Here is a 14,546-nt window from a genome sequence, read left to right as displayed (position 1 = left end):
CCTGGCCTGCCCAGAACTGCATCGGGCAGGGGCACTGCTCTCAGCCCTAGCAACACACTGACACTTTGCTGCCAAAAGCCTTTAATATGCCCTGGTCCCAGGCTGTGTTCAGGAAAGCGGACACAGCAGTGCTTCCAGCTTCATGGTTCCCAGGCTCAGGTTCCTCCCAGGGGAGGTGGGGGGGCAGCCCTCACACCTGGCACCCCTGAGTGCCATACTCCTGGAGGAAGTCGTTGAGCTGGGCGCAGGCTGCCCGCTGGCGGGTGCTCCGGCACAGGCGTTCAGAGGGCATCTCCTCGATCCAGCTATTCGAGTCCAGCAGGTACTGGGGGCTGCAGGGGGCAAAGGGGCAGTCAGCAGGGCTCGGGAGGATGGCAGGTGGAAACGGAGAGCACAGGCATCTGGCTTCTGAGGGACAAGGCCTAGGTGGCGAGGCATGGGGAGGGCAAGAGACTGAGGGGACCAGATGACTCACTGTCCCTCGAGGTCATAGGTGGCCCCATCCAGACCCATGATCAAATATTCTTTCCCAGGTTCCAAGCGAAGGCGGCAGGAGGCTCGAACCAGGAAGTTGCGCATCTGATTAGCAGTGGCCTTGACATCCTTGGCTGCGGGGATGACGTGCGCAAAAGTGGTCAGAGGGGAAGAGAAGGTGCAGGGTGAGCCCAGGCTGGGGACTCTGTGTAGATCCTCTCATTCCACCTTCGCCACCCCCATGGAGAGGTGCCACTGCCTCCCTATTTATGGCCAAGCCCAAGGCTTCTGACAGCCCAAGGGGATTTTCACACTTCCAGATGGTCAGGTCCTCGGCCACACCTCAGCCTCCCTGTCTCCCCCCAGCCCTGCCCGCCTCTCCGGTTCGCTTCATACTGAAGTGCAGGACTTGGGTGATCTTGGTCACAAAGAGGCGGAAAGCAGCTCTGCTGTCTTCTCGGAGAACCTTAACCTGGAAGCCTAAGAGGGGGTGAGGAGAAGGGGGAAAGGTGAGTTACTTTGAGGCTGAGAGGGTAGGAAGTTGGTGTCAGAGCAAACAGGCTGCGTGCACGACCTGTAAGAGGAGCAGGCTACACCCAGAGAGACCAAAACAGCCGGTCCCCGCGGGAGGGTCAGGCCAGGGCCTCGGTGGGAAGACTGACCGTACTCCACACGGGGGTAGTAGCAGGCAAACTTCATCCTGTAGCCATCCTCGTCCTGCAGACCCCGCTCCAGGGCGCGACGCTGGCGAGGGCACTTCCCTGAAGTTGGGGAACCCATCAGACAGTGCGGGGGGGCCCCGGCCATCCCACCTCCACTGCCCCGCCCCAGGCCCTCAGTCTCACCCTCAGCACACTGGCAGACTTCAGCAGAACACAAGGTGGCCAAGAGTCTGCTCTTACTTGGTGCCCCGTAAAACACAGAACATCTGCGCTCTGGAGAACAGAGAGGAGTTAGGGCACAGGCCCCTCCATTCTGCCTCCTCAGTCCCAGGGAGCCCCAGGGCTCTCTGCCCCCTCACTACCCCGGTGTCCACCGTCCCATAGGAGGGCACCTACGCCAAAGTTCTCCTGAATTTCAGGGTGTCCTGCAGTGCTCACCGGGGTTGTAGTAGTCGTACAGGGTTGCGCTGGCCGGCTGCACCAGCCCCACCGGCACTTCCTGCACAGCCTCAAAGCCCACGCACTCCCGGGAGGTGGGGACCTGGCCAAGCGTGGGGAGGAGAGATGAGGGACCCACTCCCTGGGCCCTGCAGCCCCCTGTACTGGGTTTCCTTGGCCTGTTTTTGTTTGCTTCCTATTGGCCTTCTCTCCAGTGTCCTTCACATTCTGTTACCTTCCTACTCAGAGAACTCTCAAAGCTGCTCCGCAAGGTCTCTGGTGACTTCACTTCCCAGAGAGTGACCTTGCCCCAGTCTTCACTGCTCCAGGCCCTCAGCAGAGTCTTGCATCATGGACGTGTTCTCTGTGAAACTGTCCCTAAGCTAAGGGTTAGCTTCTGGACCACCCTTGGTTCTGACCTGGTCATTTCTTACGTTCCCTCCTTTGGAACTTCCTTCCTCAGAGCTCCCCTGTGGGGGTCTCAACCACTCCCTGGCTTCCACCAAACCAGTCCAGGCTGTTGATTCCCAAACTGAACTTGCAGCTCCATCCTTGCATTAGGATTGTGGCAGGACCTGTAAGTTCTCCAAGGCACTCTGCCTGCCCCCAAACCCACTCGCCCTCCTCGCGGCCTCATCTTTGTCATGGATACAACTGGGTCCTCCTTTATTTGCCACAACCTAACTGCAGGTTCTGTCATCCTGCCTGACCCCCCGACTCAGGTCCCAGGCCTGACCCCTCCTCGTGCCCACGCGGGCCCAGTCCACACGGTGCCGTGCCAGTGTCCCTCCTGAGCTAGGCTCCTGCACCGTCAGCTCCCTATCCGGGAATCTTGCTGGCTCTGTGTTTTCTATTGTGTTCAGCCCAGATGTGTCAGCCAGGCTTCCCCAGCTGATGGGGGCTGGCCCCTCTGCACACACTGGGTAGGGGTCTCCCTGACCTACAAACAGCTGGCTAATGACAGCCACCACACCTTTCTCACATTTTCTCCCAGAGGTTACAGTAAATGTTCCAAAACTTTTTTTGAAGGCCGGGCATGGTGGCTCTGGCCTGTAAATCCGGTACTTTGAAAGGCCTAGGCCAGAGGATCGCTTGAGGCCGGGAGTTCAAGACCAGCCTGGGCAACAGAGAGAGACCCTGTCTTTACTAAATAAACAAATAAAAATGTTTTGAGGGCCGTAAGAGGGTTGATAACTATTTTAGCCAAATAAGGTCGTGAAAAGACAAATACAACTATCATCTATGGCCACCATCACTTTGTAAAGGAAAATACGCTTTAATATTTAAAAAAAGATAGGAAGTTCAACAAAAAAACAAAGGCAGCCCCTCAAGCTGAATAAAACCAGCATTAGGAAAGACTCCCTCTCAAGCCCTGAGGGTCCCCGCTGACTGGCATCGGTCCCTGCCGCCTGCAGGTCTGCCCCTTACTCTGCTGTGTCTCACGGGCTCACATTCTTGTCCTTCTCTCTGATGACATCACAAGTTCTCAAGAGCACCAGCCGCTGACACAGCTGTCTCCCGAGAAACCTCCGAACGCATACTCAGTAAACCCGGTGCCATCGAGTCCCTTCCTGCCTCATCTCTCCCCACTCACCGAGTCAAAATACAGCAGGACGTGGGGCCCCTCGGTCTCAAAGTGACTCACGTAACGGTCAGAGAGGGAGGTCAGCTGTGGAAAAGGGGAGTTGGTCACAGGCCCTGCACATGACAGGGCTCAGTACCTGGGACAGAGGGGGTTGCCCTGGGTGGCTGACCACACCTTCTCCAGGTCAGCACGCAGGGCGTGGAATCCACTCAGGAGGGTGACGTCCGCGATGGCCATGCCAGACAGCCCCACCTTGCCGTTCCGCCTGTGGAGACGTGTGAGCTGTCGTCCAGGTTCTGCCTGCGCGGGCTCCAGAAGCCCAGCCCCAGCCTGGGTCCTGCCCTCCCTCCCCTGGCCCAAGGCAGCTCCCGGCGCCCACCAGATGCACACGGTGTAGTGCACCCTGGACTCCTGCTCCTCCACCACCTTGGGCGCCTCCCTCCTGCGGCGGTTCCTCCGACCCTCAAACAGCTGCAGGGGTGTCACGGGCTGCAGAGGGGCATCTGGGTCATCCTTGGCTGGAAGCTCATCGTACTCATAGTCCTCATAGTCCTCGTTTGCTTCCACTGCACAGGGAAGCATTGTGAGGAGGGCTGGGATGGCCACCCGGCTCCCTGCGCCAGCCCCTGCCTGGCCCCAAGGCCTCCCAACCCCCACACTCACTCGTGTACTCAACGTGGCCTTTGACTGTCACTTCTATCTGTAGGTCCTGGCAGGTCGTGTTCTTCATGTCCAGGACATTGTAGGTACGAAGGACCTGGCTCAGCAAGGGGCAGGGAGAGGACGTGGGACATGTGAGGCCACAGACCTCTCTGGTGCCATACCTAAGGGCATCTCCCCGGGCTACGGGATTTGAGGCCTTCAGCCCCTTTTCCTCCCCGTCACTGCACAGTCCACACACACGAGTGGCACCACATTCGCCACAGGCGTCAGGCGAGACAGAGAGGTAAAGAAGCAGGGGCCTGCCCCCAGAGGCCAACACTCTAGACTGTGCTGGGAAGAGGCTGGACTGAAAAGCTCAGGAAAGGCTTCTGGCCAAGGCTTGAAGGAGAAGAAAGAGCTTGTCCTGTGGGCCAAGAAGCAGGGAAGGACAGGAAAGGTAAGGGGATCTGTGTAGACAGGGAGATCTGTCTGGCCGGAGAGGTGGGCAGAGGCCCAGCCATCTGAGCCATGGGCAGCGGGGAGTGACTTTTCCCCAAGGCTGATCTGGCTGGGGCTTTTGGAAGGTCAGTGTCACTGCCGTGTGGACAGTGGATCAGACAGGGGAGACAGGAGGTAGAGAGAAGTTCCAGATAGGGAGAAGGCCGTCTTAGCACAGAATCTAGGATGCAGCACCAAGGGCCACAGGCAGCAGGGGAGCAGAGGAGGAGTCACTAGGGACATGAGGACAGGCTTGGGAGAGGGGCCACTAACACGGCCTCTAGAGTAGTGGCTGGGCTCCTGGCTGGGAGGGGCTCCCATCAGCCAGACAAGAGACACAGAATGAAGAAGGGCTTTGGGACGTGCCTCGTCTGAGGTGCTGTGGGAGTGGGACGAGTGGGGCCCATGGTTCAGGGAAGAGGCCTGGGCTGAGGAGTGGGATTCAGAGCCACCAGCACTGAGGCGGGTAAAGGAAACAACAGGTACCCAGAGATGGAGAGAGCAAGCAGGGGGAAAAACACCCAGGACGGAAGCACGGGACACCAACCCTGAGGTGTCTGCCTCCTTCCCCGGACCATGCGCCTCTGCCCACAGGCGTCTCACTCCACACCCTCTCCTCCACCAGTGCCTGGCCCCGCCCCTTCCCTGGCCCTCACCTTCAGGGTTCCTTTGCTGTTTCCTCCCACCTTCACATTGATCTTGCTGCCCAAGGAAAACTTTCAGCAACAGAAAAGGGAAGGCGATGTTAGAAGGGCACAAGCAAACCTGTTTCTGTGGCTCCAATAACTTATCTCCTTCCTCAAAACAGCCCCACCTCCTCTCCCCACCTCACATTTCCACAAAGTTTATACCAGCACGTGAATTATCTCACTTCAGCCTTCTAACGACCCTGTAGGGTGAACTCTGTATATGTTACTCTACAAGTGAGAAAACTGAAGCTCAGAGCTCCAGGTCACACAGCCAGGAAGTCAGTCTTCCCCCGAAGACCCCAGGAAGAAGTGCTGCGGGGATGCCACGGGTGGGAGGGTGGGGACGGCTTCTGGCCTGGCCACGAGGCCCAGGTGTCCTGGCTACACAGGCGAGGGAGTGGTTCACCAGGGAGTGGTTCACCTGCAGCTCCTCCTCCAGGCCGCGAATCTGGCGGTTGTTCAGCTGCAGCGCGTGGGACTTGAACCCATTCCGGCCTGTGGAGCTGAGAGTCACATTGAGACCCCTCTCCTCAGTGGTGTGGGAGGCAATCCAGTAGGCAGACAGGGCATCCAGGGCAATCACCGTGTCCTAGGGAGGTTGAGCCAGGACTCAAGCAAGCCCTTGGTCTGAGGACTACCCACCCCCAGAGCCCGGGGACGGCCCCTACTTGGGTACTGCGGAATCCCCCTTGGAAGCTGCCCTGACGGGTGAGCCAGGCCGCAGCCTGGTCTGCCATCTCTGCTTTGCCCTCGTGAAGCAGGAGGTGCAGCAGGGCGTAGGCTGTGGTTTCAATCCACAGGGCTGGGGCCTGGGGAATGGGGTCGGATGGGTTGCGAGGAGCCGGGGTGGGCGACACGGCATTACTCTGAGAACCAGTGACTGAGCCCCAGTACAGGTTATCTGGAAGTGAAGGGAGACCACGAGTAAACAGGAGGGCAGGGAGAAGAGCCTGGTCCCCTGGTCCTTAGCCACCCCCTGCTGGGCTCTCCTGAGTCTCCCCCAACCCACCCCTGCTTATACCTTCATTCCTCCTCTGAGTCTTCATCCAGCCTCTCCCTCTGGGCACACTCAGGGATCCTAAGGTCCCCTGGGCCTCAGGCTCACTGCCAGGAGCCCCTCACCCCTCACCTCCAGTCTCCTGGGCCATTGCCATGAGGTTGTTGTGGGCAACACCCCGCAGGTCCGCAGGGGCCTTGGTCAGTGTCAAGGCATAGGCCGTGATGGCAGCTGCGTGGGCACCCAGGAGCCCAGCACTTGCTTTCTCCCCCAAAAATGAGTTTGCCTTTGAGATGGAGGCTTCCTGGAAGAAAACGGGAGGAGGGTCTGGGGCCTGGACCCCCGGGTTCCTGAGGAAAAAGGGGGAGAGCTGGGGGACAGCAGAGGGCAGAAACGCCACTGAACTTACCACTCTCTGCTTCAATGGCTCTGCACCCTCATCCTGGAAGACGGCCAGCCCATGATGAAGGGCGATGGTCACAAAGGCTGTGAGTGCCACAGTCTCATCATTGCCCACCAAACCCCCCTAGTGAGGGGAGAAAAGAAGATATCAAACAGGAGGGGGAAGGGGCAAAGAGAGTCCTCCGACAGGCGCTTCTCGGGCCAGCCCCAGCATGCCCGCACCTGCATTCCCCTGTGTATCACTGGAGAGAGGTCCTGGAACGAGCCGTCAGCCTGCTGCTGGGACAGAAGCCAGTTAGATGTCTCCTGCAGTTTCTCAGGCGAGCCTCCTACCTGCTCCTGGGCCAAACTCAGGACCTTCAACACAAAGGCTGTGAGCCTGGAGGGGAGGAAAGGAGGGTTGGGGATAAGGACTTGCTTCTCATTATGCCCACGCCCCCAGGTGCCTGGTTATCCACCCTCCCATTGTACCAGCTCTGTCCCATCCCTGCCCCAGCCCTGACCCCCTCAGAACCCTGGAACCACTCTCCGAAGCTCACCAGGTGCTGCTGCCCCGTGACAACCAAGCCGCATAGGAACCATCCGCCTTCCGAAACTGCTGGATCCGCATGTAGCCTTGGAGAGGAAAGGTGGCTGCTCAGGTGACACTCACCCTTCTGCTGTTTGAGCCCAAGGCCATGCTCCCCATCCCCATCAGGGGCCCCCTTTCTTTCCCTCTGTAGCCTCCTGGGCTGTGCATCTTCCAGTAACTGTCTTTTCCTGGCCCCCCTCCTGCTTGCCCTTGCACCCAGAACCTTTCTGGATCAGATCCACGGCGTGGTCCTTGGTCTCGGGAGGCAGTGTGCTCCACTGCTCTGTCTTGTCCAGGTAGCGGGAAGCAGCCAGTGTCGGAGCCAAGTAGATCATGGTTTGCTCCCCACAGCCTCGAGGAAGCCTCAAGAGGGAGGCCACGCCTCCTGGTGACAAAGCCCCCTCAGAGCCTAAAGTGTCCAATGGATCTGAGGCTACATGGGAGGGAGAGGGTGGAGGTCTGAGGACTCTGCGTCAGAGGCTCACGGGGAGTGGGACCAAGCAGGGATCCACAGGTCCCACATGAATCCAAAGGTGGCCACTGGGAAGGGACTAAAGGGCACTCCCACCTGTAACCCTGACGTAGCTGTTAAAGTCCCCATCAGGGATCATATTGGGATCAGAGTTGCCAGGTATTTCCAAGGTCCGGCCTCGGTGGTCTAGGGAAATGGGGGAAGTTGGCAGCCTGTCCTGCTGTCCACATCCCCCACCACCTGTACCCACTTAGGAAACCAATGGCTGGAGGTAGAGGGTCACTCACCCAAGGGGTTGAGTTCATAGACCAGCTCCTCTGTATGGATGGCCCCTTCCTTCTGTCTCAGGGAAAACATGGCTGTGAGGTCACACAGGACTACAGCCTGCCCTGCCAGCACAGACTCCCCCGGGACTTTGAATTTCAACTCCAGGGACAGAGTTGGATCAGAATTGTAGAAGATGGGAACAGACCAAGGCATTGGTTTGGGTGTTGGGCCCCTGGCCTGGCCAGCAGAGAGAGTGCTGAGGGTGGAGGACAAAGCTGGGGGCCTGGGGACTTATATTCAGGGGTGCTCCATTCACCTCAATCTGCAGAACCTTGGACACCGCATCTCCCACAGGGAATTCGAAGGACCCTCGAGCCACCACCTTCAGAGACACGGCGGCGGCTGCCGTGGGCACCACAGAGAAGGCAACAGGCCGGGCAGAGCCCGCAGGCACCAGCACCTGCTGGGCCAGCCCTCCGCCCCCAGCCAGGCACAGCCCCTCCACTGGGGACACGTGGACGCTCACCTGAGGGCAGGAAAACGAGGATGGCCAGAGTCCTGGCCCGGTTAGCCTCCCCACCCCTCGCTGGGCCCTGGCTCCCCCAACTCCTGTATGCTCAGGCTCCCATGGGGCCTCACAGTCAGGTTTTTATCCAGGTAGTTATAGAGGACAGGCCGCAGCTCCAGCTGCTCAAAGCGGCGGACAGACACGGGCAGGCGGAGGTGCAGGTGGAACTCGCGGAACACCCGGAGCTGGACTGGGGTGGCCACACATAGGCCTGAGGGAAGGGAAGCGTGGGCGCAGGGGCAGAGATCAGAGGGGCCATCAAAGCTTCAGGGCCACAGGAGGGAGGGGTGGGGGTGACCCAGCTCTGTCTCAGTCTGCCTCTGCCCTCTGGCCCACGCCAGCTGCACGCTGGCACAGACCTCCCCAGATCACTGGACCCTCTTCCTACACTAAGAGCAAAGGGAACAGGGAGCTGGGGTACAGGGAAATGGAAGCGGGGTCACCTGAGGCCCAGACAGGGTGACCTCACCTTTGGTTTTGGACAGGCTCAGGCCATGGATCTCCCACGTGGTCAGAGAGTCGGGGAGCCACAGTGTCAATCTGTGTAGGGAAAGGCAGAGAAGGCCCGTCTACCCCGGCTGGCCCCGAGACACAGCACAGAGAAAAGGCTGGGCCGGCACACGCTCTCACATTTGAAAGCGGTCCACTGTTTCCACTCTCCAGAGCCAGTTCTCCGGGAAGAAGCTGCGCACGGGAATGTCATCCTCATCAATCAGGTCCTCCTCCTGCAGGATCTCCAGGGCTGGGGGACCACGGTGGACGGGAGTGAGGAGGGGACCGTTCTGCCTTTCCAAGCGCTGCCACCTGTGCCCTAGCCCCACCCAGCCCCTCACCTCGTTGGAGGCCCGCCTGGCCCTTGTCCCTGCTCTTCTTGCGCAGACTCTCAGCAAATTGGCAGCAGGACAGGAAGGGCTCCCGGCAGTCCGGCTGCTGCACGCGGGCTGCCCGCTGCTCGCAGGAACGCATCATGGGCAGACGTGTCACCCCATCCTGGCAGCAGCGCTTGGCTGTTGGGGAAGCATACTGACCCACTGCAGGGCCAGGTGGGGGTGAGCATGAGAGGACAAAAAGGACATACACCTCAGCCCCCGCCCCGACCCCTTGAGACCAGCAACAGAAGAGAGGCTGCTGGAGAGAGCTGCCCACCTTCCACTTGTAATCCCGGAATTCGGATCTCTGGCCCCAAATACCACACATGGGTTCAGCAAGGAGCCGAGGGGCAGAGAGGCAGACCCCCAACCCGGATCCCAGGCGGAGAGCCCAAGCTACTGCCTAGGCACCCGCAACTCACATTTCTCATTAATCGCCTTTTGGAAGTTCACGTTTCTCTTTTTCCGGGTTGTCTTCTCCTTGGGACAGCTTAGTCCTGGTAGAGAGAAAGGCTGCAGTCCAGCCGTCAGGCACTCGGCCTCCTCCCCTCCTCCTCTCCTCCCCTTCCCCTGCCCAGCCCTTCCTGCCTGGACTCTTCCTACCTGGTCCCCTCAGGCCCTTCCTCCTTCCTTATCTTCCCGCCACCCACTCCCCTTCCTTCTCTGTTCTCACTCTTTCTGGATAAGGTCCATTGGTCTCCATCAGAAAAGGCCAGGCCCACTGCCTGGAACACCTGAAGGGCACTGTCCCCACCCCCAGGACCACAGCCGAGGTCATAGCTGTTCATAGCTTCAAAGACCTGCAAGAAAGGCAGGAATGCTAGGAGCCAAGTGTGGCTGAGGGGCAGGACTGAGCACTCGGCACAGGTGAGAGGGCAGCGCATGGGGGGATAGGAAAGGATACAGAGCCAGGAGATGGAGACCACAGGGCCAAGTGGGGAAGAGACTGTGGGGAGCCTCAGTGGGATCCAGGGGCTGCGCCCAGGGCTCAGGGAAGCAGGGGGATGAGCCATGGAGGGGTGAGAGAGCTGTGGAGAGGGTCTGGACAAACCTTGCCCATGTTGAGGGGCTTGTGGGACTTGCTGCCTGCAGCATACAGAGCTGTGTCCAAGGCTCCCAGCGCCACCAGAGCTAGGGAGTCGGTTTCTAAGTGGAGCTTCACGGACTCCCCGTTCCGGTACTGCTTGGCACCGTCCACGCTGAGCTCCAGCTGGCAGGGGCGGGAGGTGGGGGCGGTCAGAGTGGGAGAGCTTCCTTCAGTCCCGGTATCCTCACTGCCCCCAAGCTAAATCCATGCCCTGTTGGCAATCACCCTGTCCTCAACCCCCTCAGCACAGGTGCCATCTCTCCTGACCCCGGTCACCTTGCCCTCGCAGGCCCCAGCCTGGACATCCACTCGCAGGGAGTTGGCCACTGGGTGGTCTCCATGGTAGTAGAAGGCCACAAAGTAGAAGGAGGGTGCCAGGTGATGGTCCACAAACACCGAGACCGAGGTCAGGGTCCTCTTGGGCTCTCGATTCATGAACACGATCTGCCCTCGGGATAGGATCTGGGCCAAGAAGGGGAGGGACAAGAGTGGTTGCCTCTTCATGGGACAGCCTCAGCCTTGAACCCCCCAGCCCCACCCAGAGGGCTCTTCCCTGCACCCCAGCCCTCCTTGACTCCCCAGCTCATGCACACCATGTAGTAGTAATGAGAAAAGGTGGCCCCACTGCCCACAGCTCGCAAGTTCAGGTTCAGAGTGTCCCCAACACGAGGAGGTCGAGAATCCGGCCGCTCAATAGACAGAAACCCGGGGCCTCCTGAAGGTGGGGCTGCCACAGTGAGCCTGGCTATCGCTGGATGGGGGGAGCCTGCAGATACCTGGAGAGGGGGTCAGGTGCGAATAGGGTAGTAGCTCAGAGCCAGGTACCCCACCTTCCCCCCAAGTCAGGCCATGGATCCTTGGGACCCCAGCTCACCCTCCTCCCCTTCCCCCACCGTCTCCCAGGGGTCCGAGGAGTCCTACTGAGAGCTGCAGCTCTGAGATGGTCTGAGGCATAATGATGGAAATGCTGACTTGGCCGCTCCCATCTGTGTTTTGCTGAATGTCCTGGACTTCAGGAACAGACCCAGGAGAAGACACCGTGGCAGAAACTTTGACAGGAACGCCAGAAGCTGGGGAGCCTGACATCTCACGGACCAAGGCCTAGGCAGGTAAAGGAGGGCAGGCAAAAGAGAGTGGTCAGACCCTGAGCCCTCCTAACTACCACATCCTCCCTACTCATCCTTCCCCTCTGGAAGAAACCTGCAGCAGGAAGGGGGCCCCAGGCACAAGGTGTCGCTTGGTCTTGCTAAGATCCAAGGAGAAGGGAGATGACACAAAATACCAGGATGTGAGCTCTGCCTCCTCCATCTCCCCACCTGCAAGACAAAGGACAGAGAGAGGTGGGGGACAGAGTCCAAGAAGAGAGGGACAGGAGGAAAAGTGGGGAGTGGCTTGAGTGGTTCCCTCCCACAAGACAGTGAGCTCCCAGGGCGCAGGCTGCTGTATTCCTGTCTGTGCATGCTGAGGCCCAGCACAGGGCATTGAACAACACATGTCCACTGGAGGAGTGAATGAATGAGCAGAACGAGCAAAGAAATAAATAAACTCAGCCAGGGAAAAGGGCCGAGTCACGGAGACAGAGTTGGAGAGAAACCAGGTCTCCTGGGTGTTTCCTGGTTTTGAGTCTGAGATGAGATGTGAGAAGTGGGGTGGTGTTGGTGCTGGAGGACAGAGGGTTAGCTCAGAGGTCAGAGGCAAGGGTCTGGGGTTACAATAAGGGAAAGTCACCCACCTGGAGACTCAATGATGGCTGCAGCAACGTAGAGGCGCAGACCCTGGAGGTCAGTAATGCCGATATTCAGCTTCTCCAGGGCGTCCTGGAACTCTGCCTTTGAGAGGGAAATGTGGCTCTGTCCATTCACCAGCTGGGGCATAGAAAGAAACAGGACATAGGGTGAGACTGTGTCTCCCACCTCACCTCCCTTGCCCCTTCCCCTCCCCAGCCCCTATTCTCCTTCCTACCTTGGTCTGACTCTCCAGCCCCCGAAAGAAAGTCTTCTTACCATCCTCATCTAGGAGCCCAAAGCGCACATATGCCACCCCCTGCACTGGCTTCCCATAGATGTACCTGTCGTGGCAGAGAGAAGAGGGTGGGCCAAGGGCTGGGGGGAATAATGGCCCGAGGGCAGGGAAGCAGGAGCCCATTCATACTGAGTAGGGAGCAGGACCCGGTGCTGGTGGGCAGAGGTGGGGAGGGAGGTATTACCTGGCCTGGATGTCTAACTGCATTTCATCAAGATGGCCTGGCACCGTCAGGATGTAGGGCTTTCCAGGGGTGATCTTCACCTCAAAGTTGGGAAGGACTGACCCAGGGTGAAGGGATAGGCAGGTCAGACTCCAGCTCAAAGACTCCCCTCCGCTCAGGGCTGTGGCACCCATATCTCCCTGCCCTGAGCTGCTCCCACTACCTCTCCTTCCACCCTTATTTCCTTCAGGAAAGCAGCTGCCTGTCCCTCCAGTTTCCAGCTCTCACCATACTTCTTCACCTCAAACTGGGTGCTGCTGTTGGATTCCAGGCCATCTGAGAATCGGGCTGAGATCTTCCAGGTCCCTGGCCTGAGAATGGACAAGGAAGGGGCTCAGCCCATCTGTACAGTGGGGCACGGAGAGCCAGCGGCCTGCTTCCCTGGGAAGAGGACTGTAGGGGTTAACCAGAGGCTCAGGAGGCTGAGGGTCAGGGCATCTCGGGACGTGCCTCGGTGTGGGAGGTGGAGAGCCTAACAGGAATTGGGGTGGTGTAGCTTGGGGGCAGCCCCCACATTGGGAGCGCTCACTCTGAGATGTCTGGGATCACAAAGTCATCCTGGAAGATGGACGAGGGCATGTACACCTCCTTCTTCCGCACGCGGAGGCCGTGAGAGTTCTGCAAGGGGAGAAGTGGTCACAGGCAGGAGGTCACATCAGTGGCCAGGATCAGGAAGGCCAGAGGTCGGGGACTCACCTCCACCGTGACTGTGATGGTGTCAGTGCTCGGGCGCATCTTCTGATCCAGAGCAAAGACCCGGTACCGAACTGGGAGTGGAGGAGGAGAGAGGTGAGCAGGGGTCCATGTGCAAGGGGAGGGTGGGTCAAACTCCACAGAGGGAGCAGGGGACAAATGTTTCCTAAGCACCCCTTCCGTGTGGCACTTTCTTTCAGGTTATCTCACTTAGGGGGCACCAAACTCATCCTGAGAGGGCTCGGAGGGGGTTAAAGGTTGAGGCCCTGGGGCTGACACTCACCCCGCTGGCCAGGGTTGTAAATGGGCTGGTCCGTCTGCAAAAAGAGGTGCCCCCGGCGAGAGGAGAAGAGCAGGTTGATACCCTGGATGTTTGTCGTTCTGGACAGAGAGTCCTTTAGCCATGGCGACTGGGCCACCAGCTGGACCTCAGGGCCTCTGAGGAGTTGATGGAGGCCACACCTCTTCGCATCTTTCAAGGGCACCTGTCAGGAGAGGGAGAGGGAGAGGGAGCGGGTCACAGAGCAAGAGACAGCTGACCAAAAAGGACAGCGACCAAGGGAGAAACATGGAAGGAGAATGCCAGGGTGGGAAGACAGGAGGGGAGGAGGCCGGTGGGAAGATGATGACACTTACAAGACAGATGGGAACAGGGCAGGAGGCCCCCACAAGCAGCAGGAGGGCATGGGGTCTGGTTACCTGGAGACTGAGGAGTGCGAAGTCTCTTTCTGAGCTAAGGGTGAAGTCCACCTTTGGGGAGCAGGGGACATTATTATGAGATGGGTTTCTCAGGAACACTGATCCTTTCACTACCTGTCCTCGGGGCACATCCTGGAGCTGCACCCCCACCGATAGGGGGACCCCCAGATGAACCACAGAAGGAGAGAACAAGAGCAACCTGGGGAGAACAGACAGGATCAGCAGTCAGACTTCGCTCTGACACCTCCACCCCTGCTCTCCCTCACTCCTGAATCGGGTCCCGATGCCAGCCCTGCCCCAATCCAAGCACCCAGCATCCCGCCTCCAGGACCTGGGCTTCTGCAGAGATAAGGTGAAGAAGCTGGATGCCCAGATCAGCCCCCAGAGCAGCCTCATGGCTGGAGGATCCAAGAGAAGTTAGATCCGTCTGTCTGTCTGCTACCTTCTGGCCAAGCTAGGGCTCGGGGCAGAGTTGACTCTGGACCTTGCTCCTCCCCCAGCCCAGCTAAGCTGGGAAACCACGTGACAGCCAAGAAGTGCAACTGGCCTCAGGCCCAGCGTTGTGGGGGCACCCCGGACACCTGGGTCTTCAGGGGAATCTCTGAATCTTGGCCCAGAAATAACCCTGTCCTTCCCCGTTAACCCCTCTCATTCCAGTGCCTGAGCACCTCCCCCTACCAGGTATATC

At 59.1% G+C, this 14,546-nt stretch overlaps 1 protein-coding gene across 2 annotated transcripts; it reads right to left on the bottom strand.

Moving 5' to 3' along the window:
• Positions 1–64: 64 nt before the first annotated feature.
• LOC101148680 (complement C4B (Chido/Rodgers blood group)) lies at positions 65–14,319 on the bottom strand. Of its 2 annotated transcripts, none has more exons than XM_004043731.5 (41): positions 14,190–14,319; positions 13,859–14,057; positions 13,443–13,644; positions 13,163–13,233; positions 12,996–13,084; positions 12,695–12,777; positions 12,428–12,524; positions 12,184–12,289; positions 11,954–12,086; positions 11,422–11,537; positions 11,143–11,322; positions 10,815–10,997; positions 10,498–10,683; positions 10,186–10,344; positions 9,808–9,934; positions 9,557–9,631; positions 9,099–9,296; positions 8,896–9,007; positions 8,735–8,805; positions 8,337–8,476; positions 8,014–8,223; positions 7,718–7,769; positions 7,527–7,616; positions 7,182–7,391; positions 6,927–7,002; positions 6,610–6,766; positions 6,395–6,511; positions 6,118–6,289; positions 5,657–5,889; positions 5,410–5,577; positions 4,956–5,015; positions 3,823–3,916; positions 3,539–3,725; positions 3,334–3,424; positions 3,169–3,243; positions 1,575–1,677; positions 1,320–1,409; positions 1,137–1,235; positions 871–954; positions 476–608; positions 65–332 (listed from the first exon to the last, which is right to left on the bottom strand). In XM_004043731.5, the coding sequence occupies exons 1-41, from the start codon at positions 14,252–14,254 to the stop codon at positions 191–193; spliced, it is 5,235 nt and encodes a 1,744-aa protein (XP_004043779.4). In that variant the 5' UTR covers positions 14,255–14,319; the 3' UTR covers positions 65–190. The 2 variants fall into 2 exon arrangements, with proteins under 2 accessions (XP_004043779.4, XP_018884530.3); XM_019028985.4 differs by having other exon boundaries at positions 7,182–7,343.
• Positions 14,320–14,546: the final 227 nt, after the last annotated feature.

Source organism: Gorilla gorilla, chromosome 5 (genome assembly GCF_029281585.2).
Source record: "Gorilla gorilla gorilla isolate KB3781 chromosome 5, NHGRI_mGorGor1-v2.1_pri, whole genome shotgun sequence".
Lineage (NCBI taxonomy): Eukaryota > Metazoa > Chordata > Mammalia > Primates > Hominidae > Gorilla > Gorilla gorilla.
Note: the sequence above shows the minus strand (reverse complement) of the source record. Positions and strands in the feature narration are given on the sequence as shown.

Coding starts and splice junctions, on each gene's coding strand:
- LOC101148680 (XM_004043731.5), bottom strand. CDS start 14,254: ATGAGGCTGCTCTGGGGGCTGATCTGGGCATCCAGCTTCTTCACCTTA. Junction 8,806..8,895: donor ACAGTGGACCGCTTTCAAAT/GTGAGAGCGTGT, acceptor TTCCCTACACAG/ATTGACACTGTGGCTCCCCG. Junction 5,578..5,656: donor GGGGATTCCGCAGTACCCAA/GTAGGGGCCGTC, acceptor CAACCTCCCTAG/GACACGGTGATTGCCCTGGA.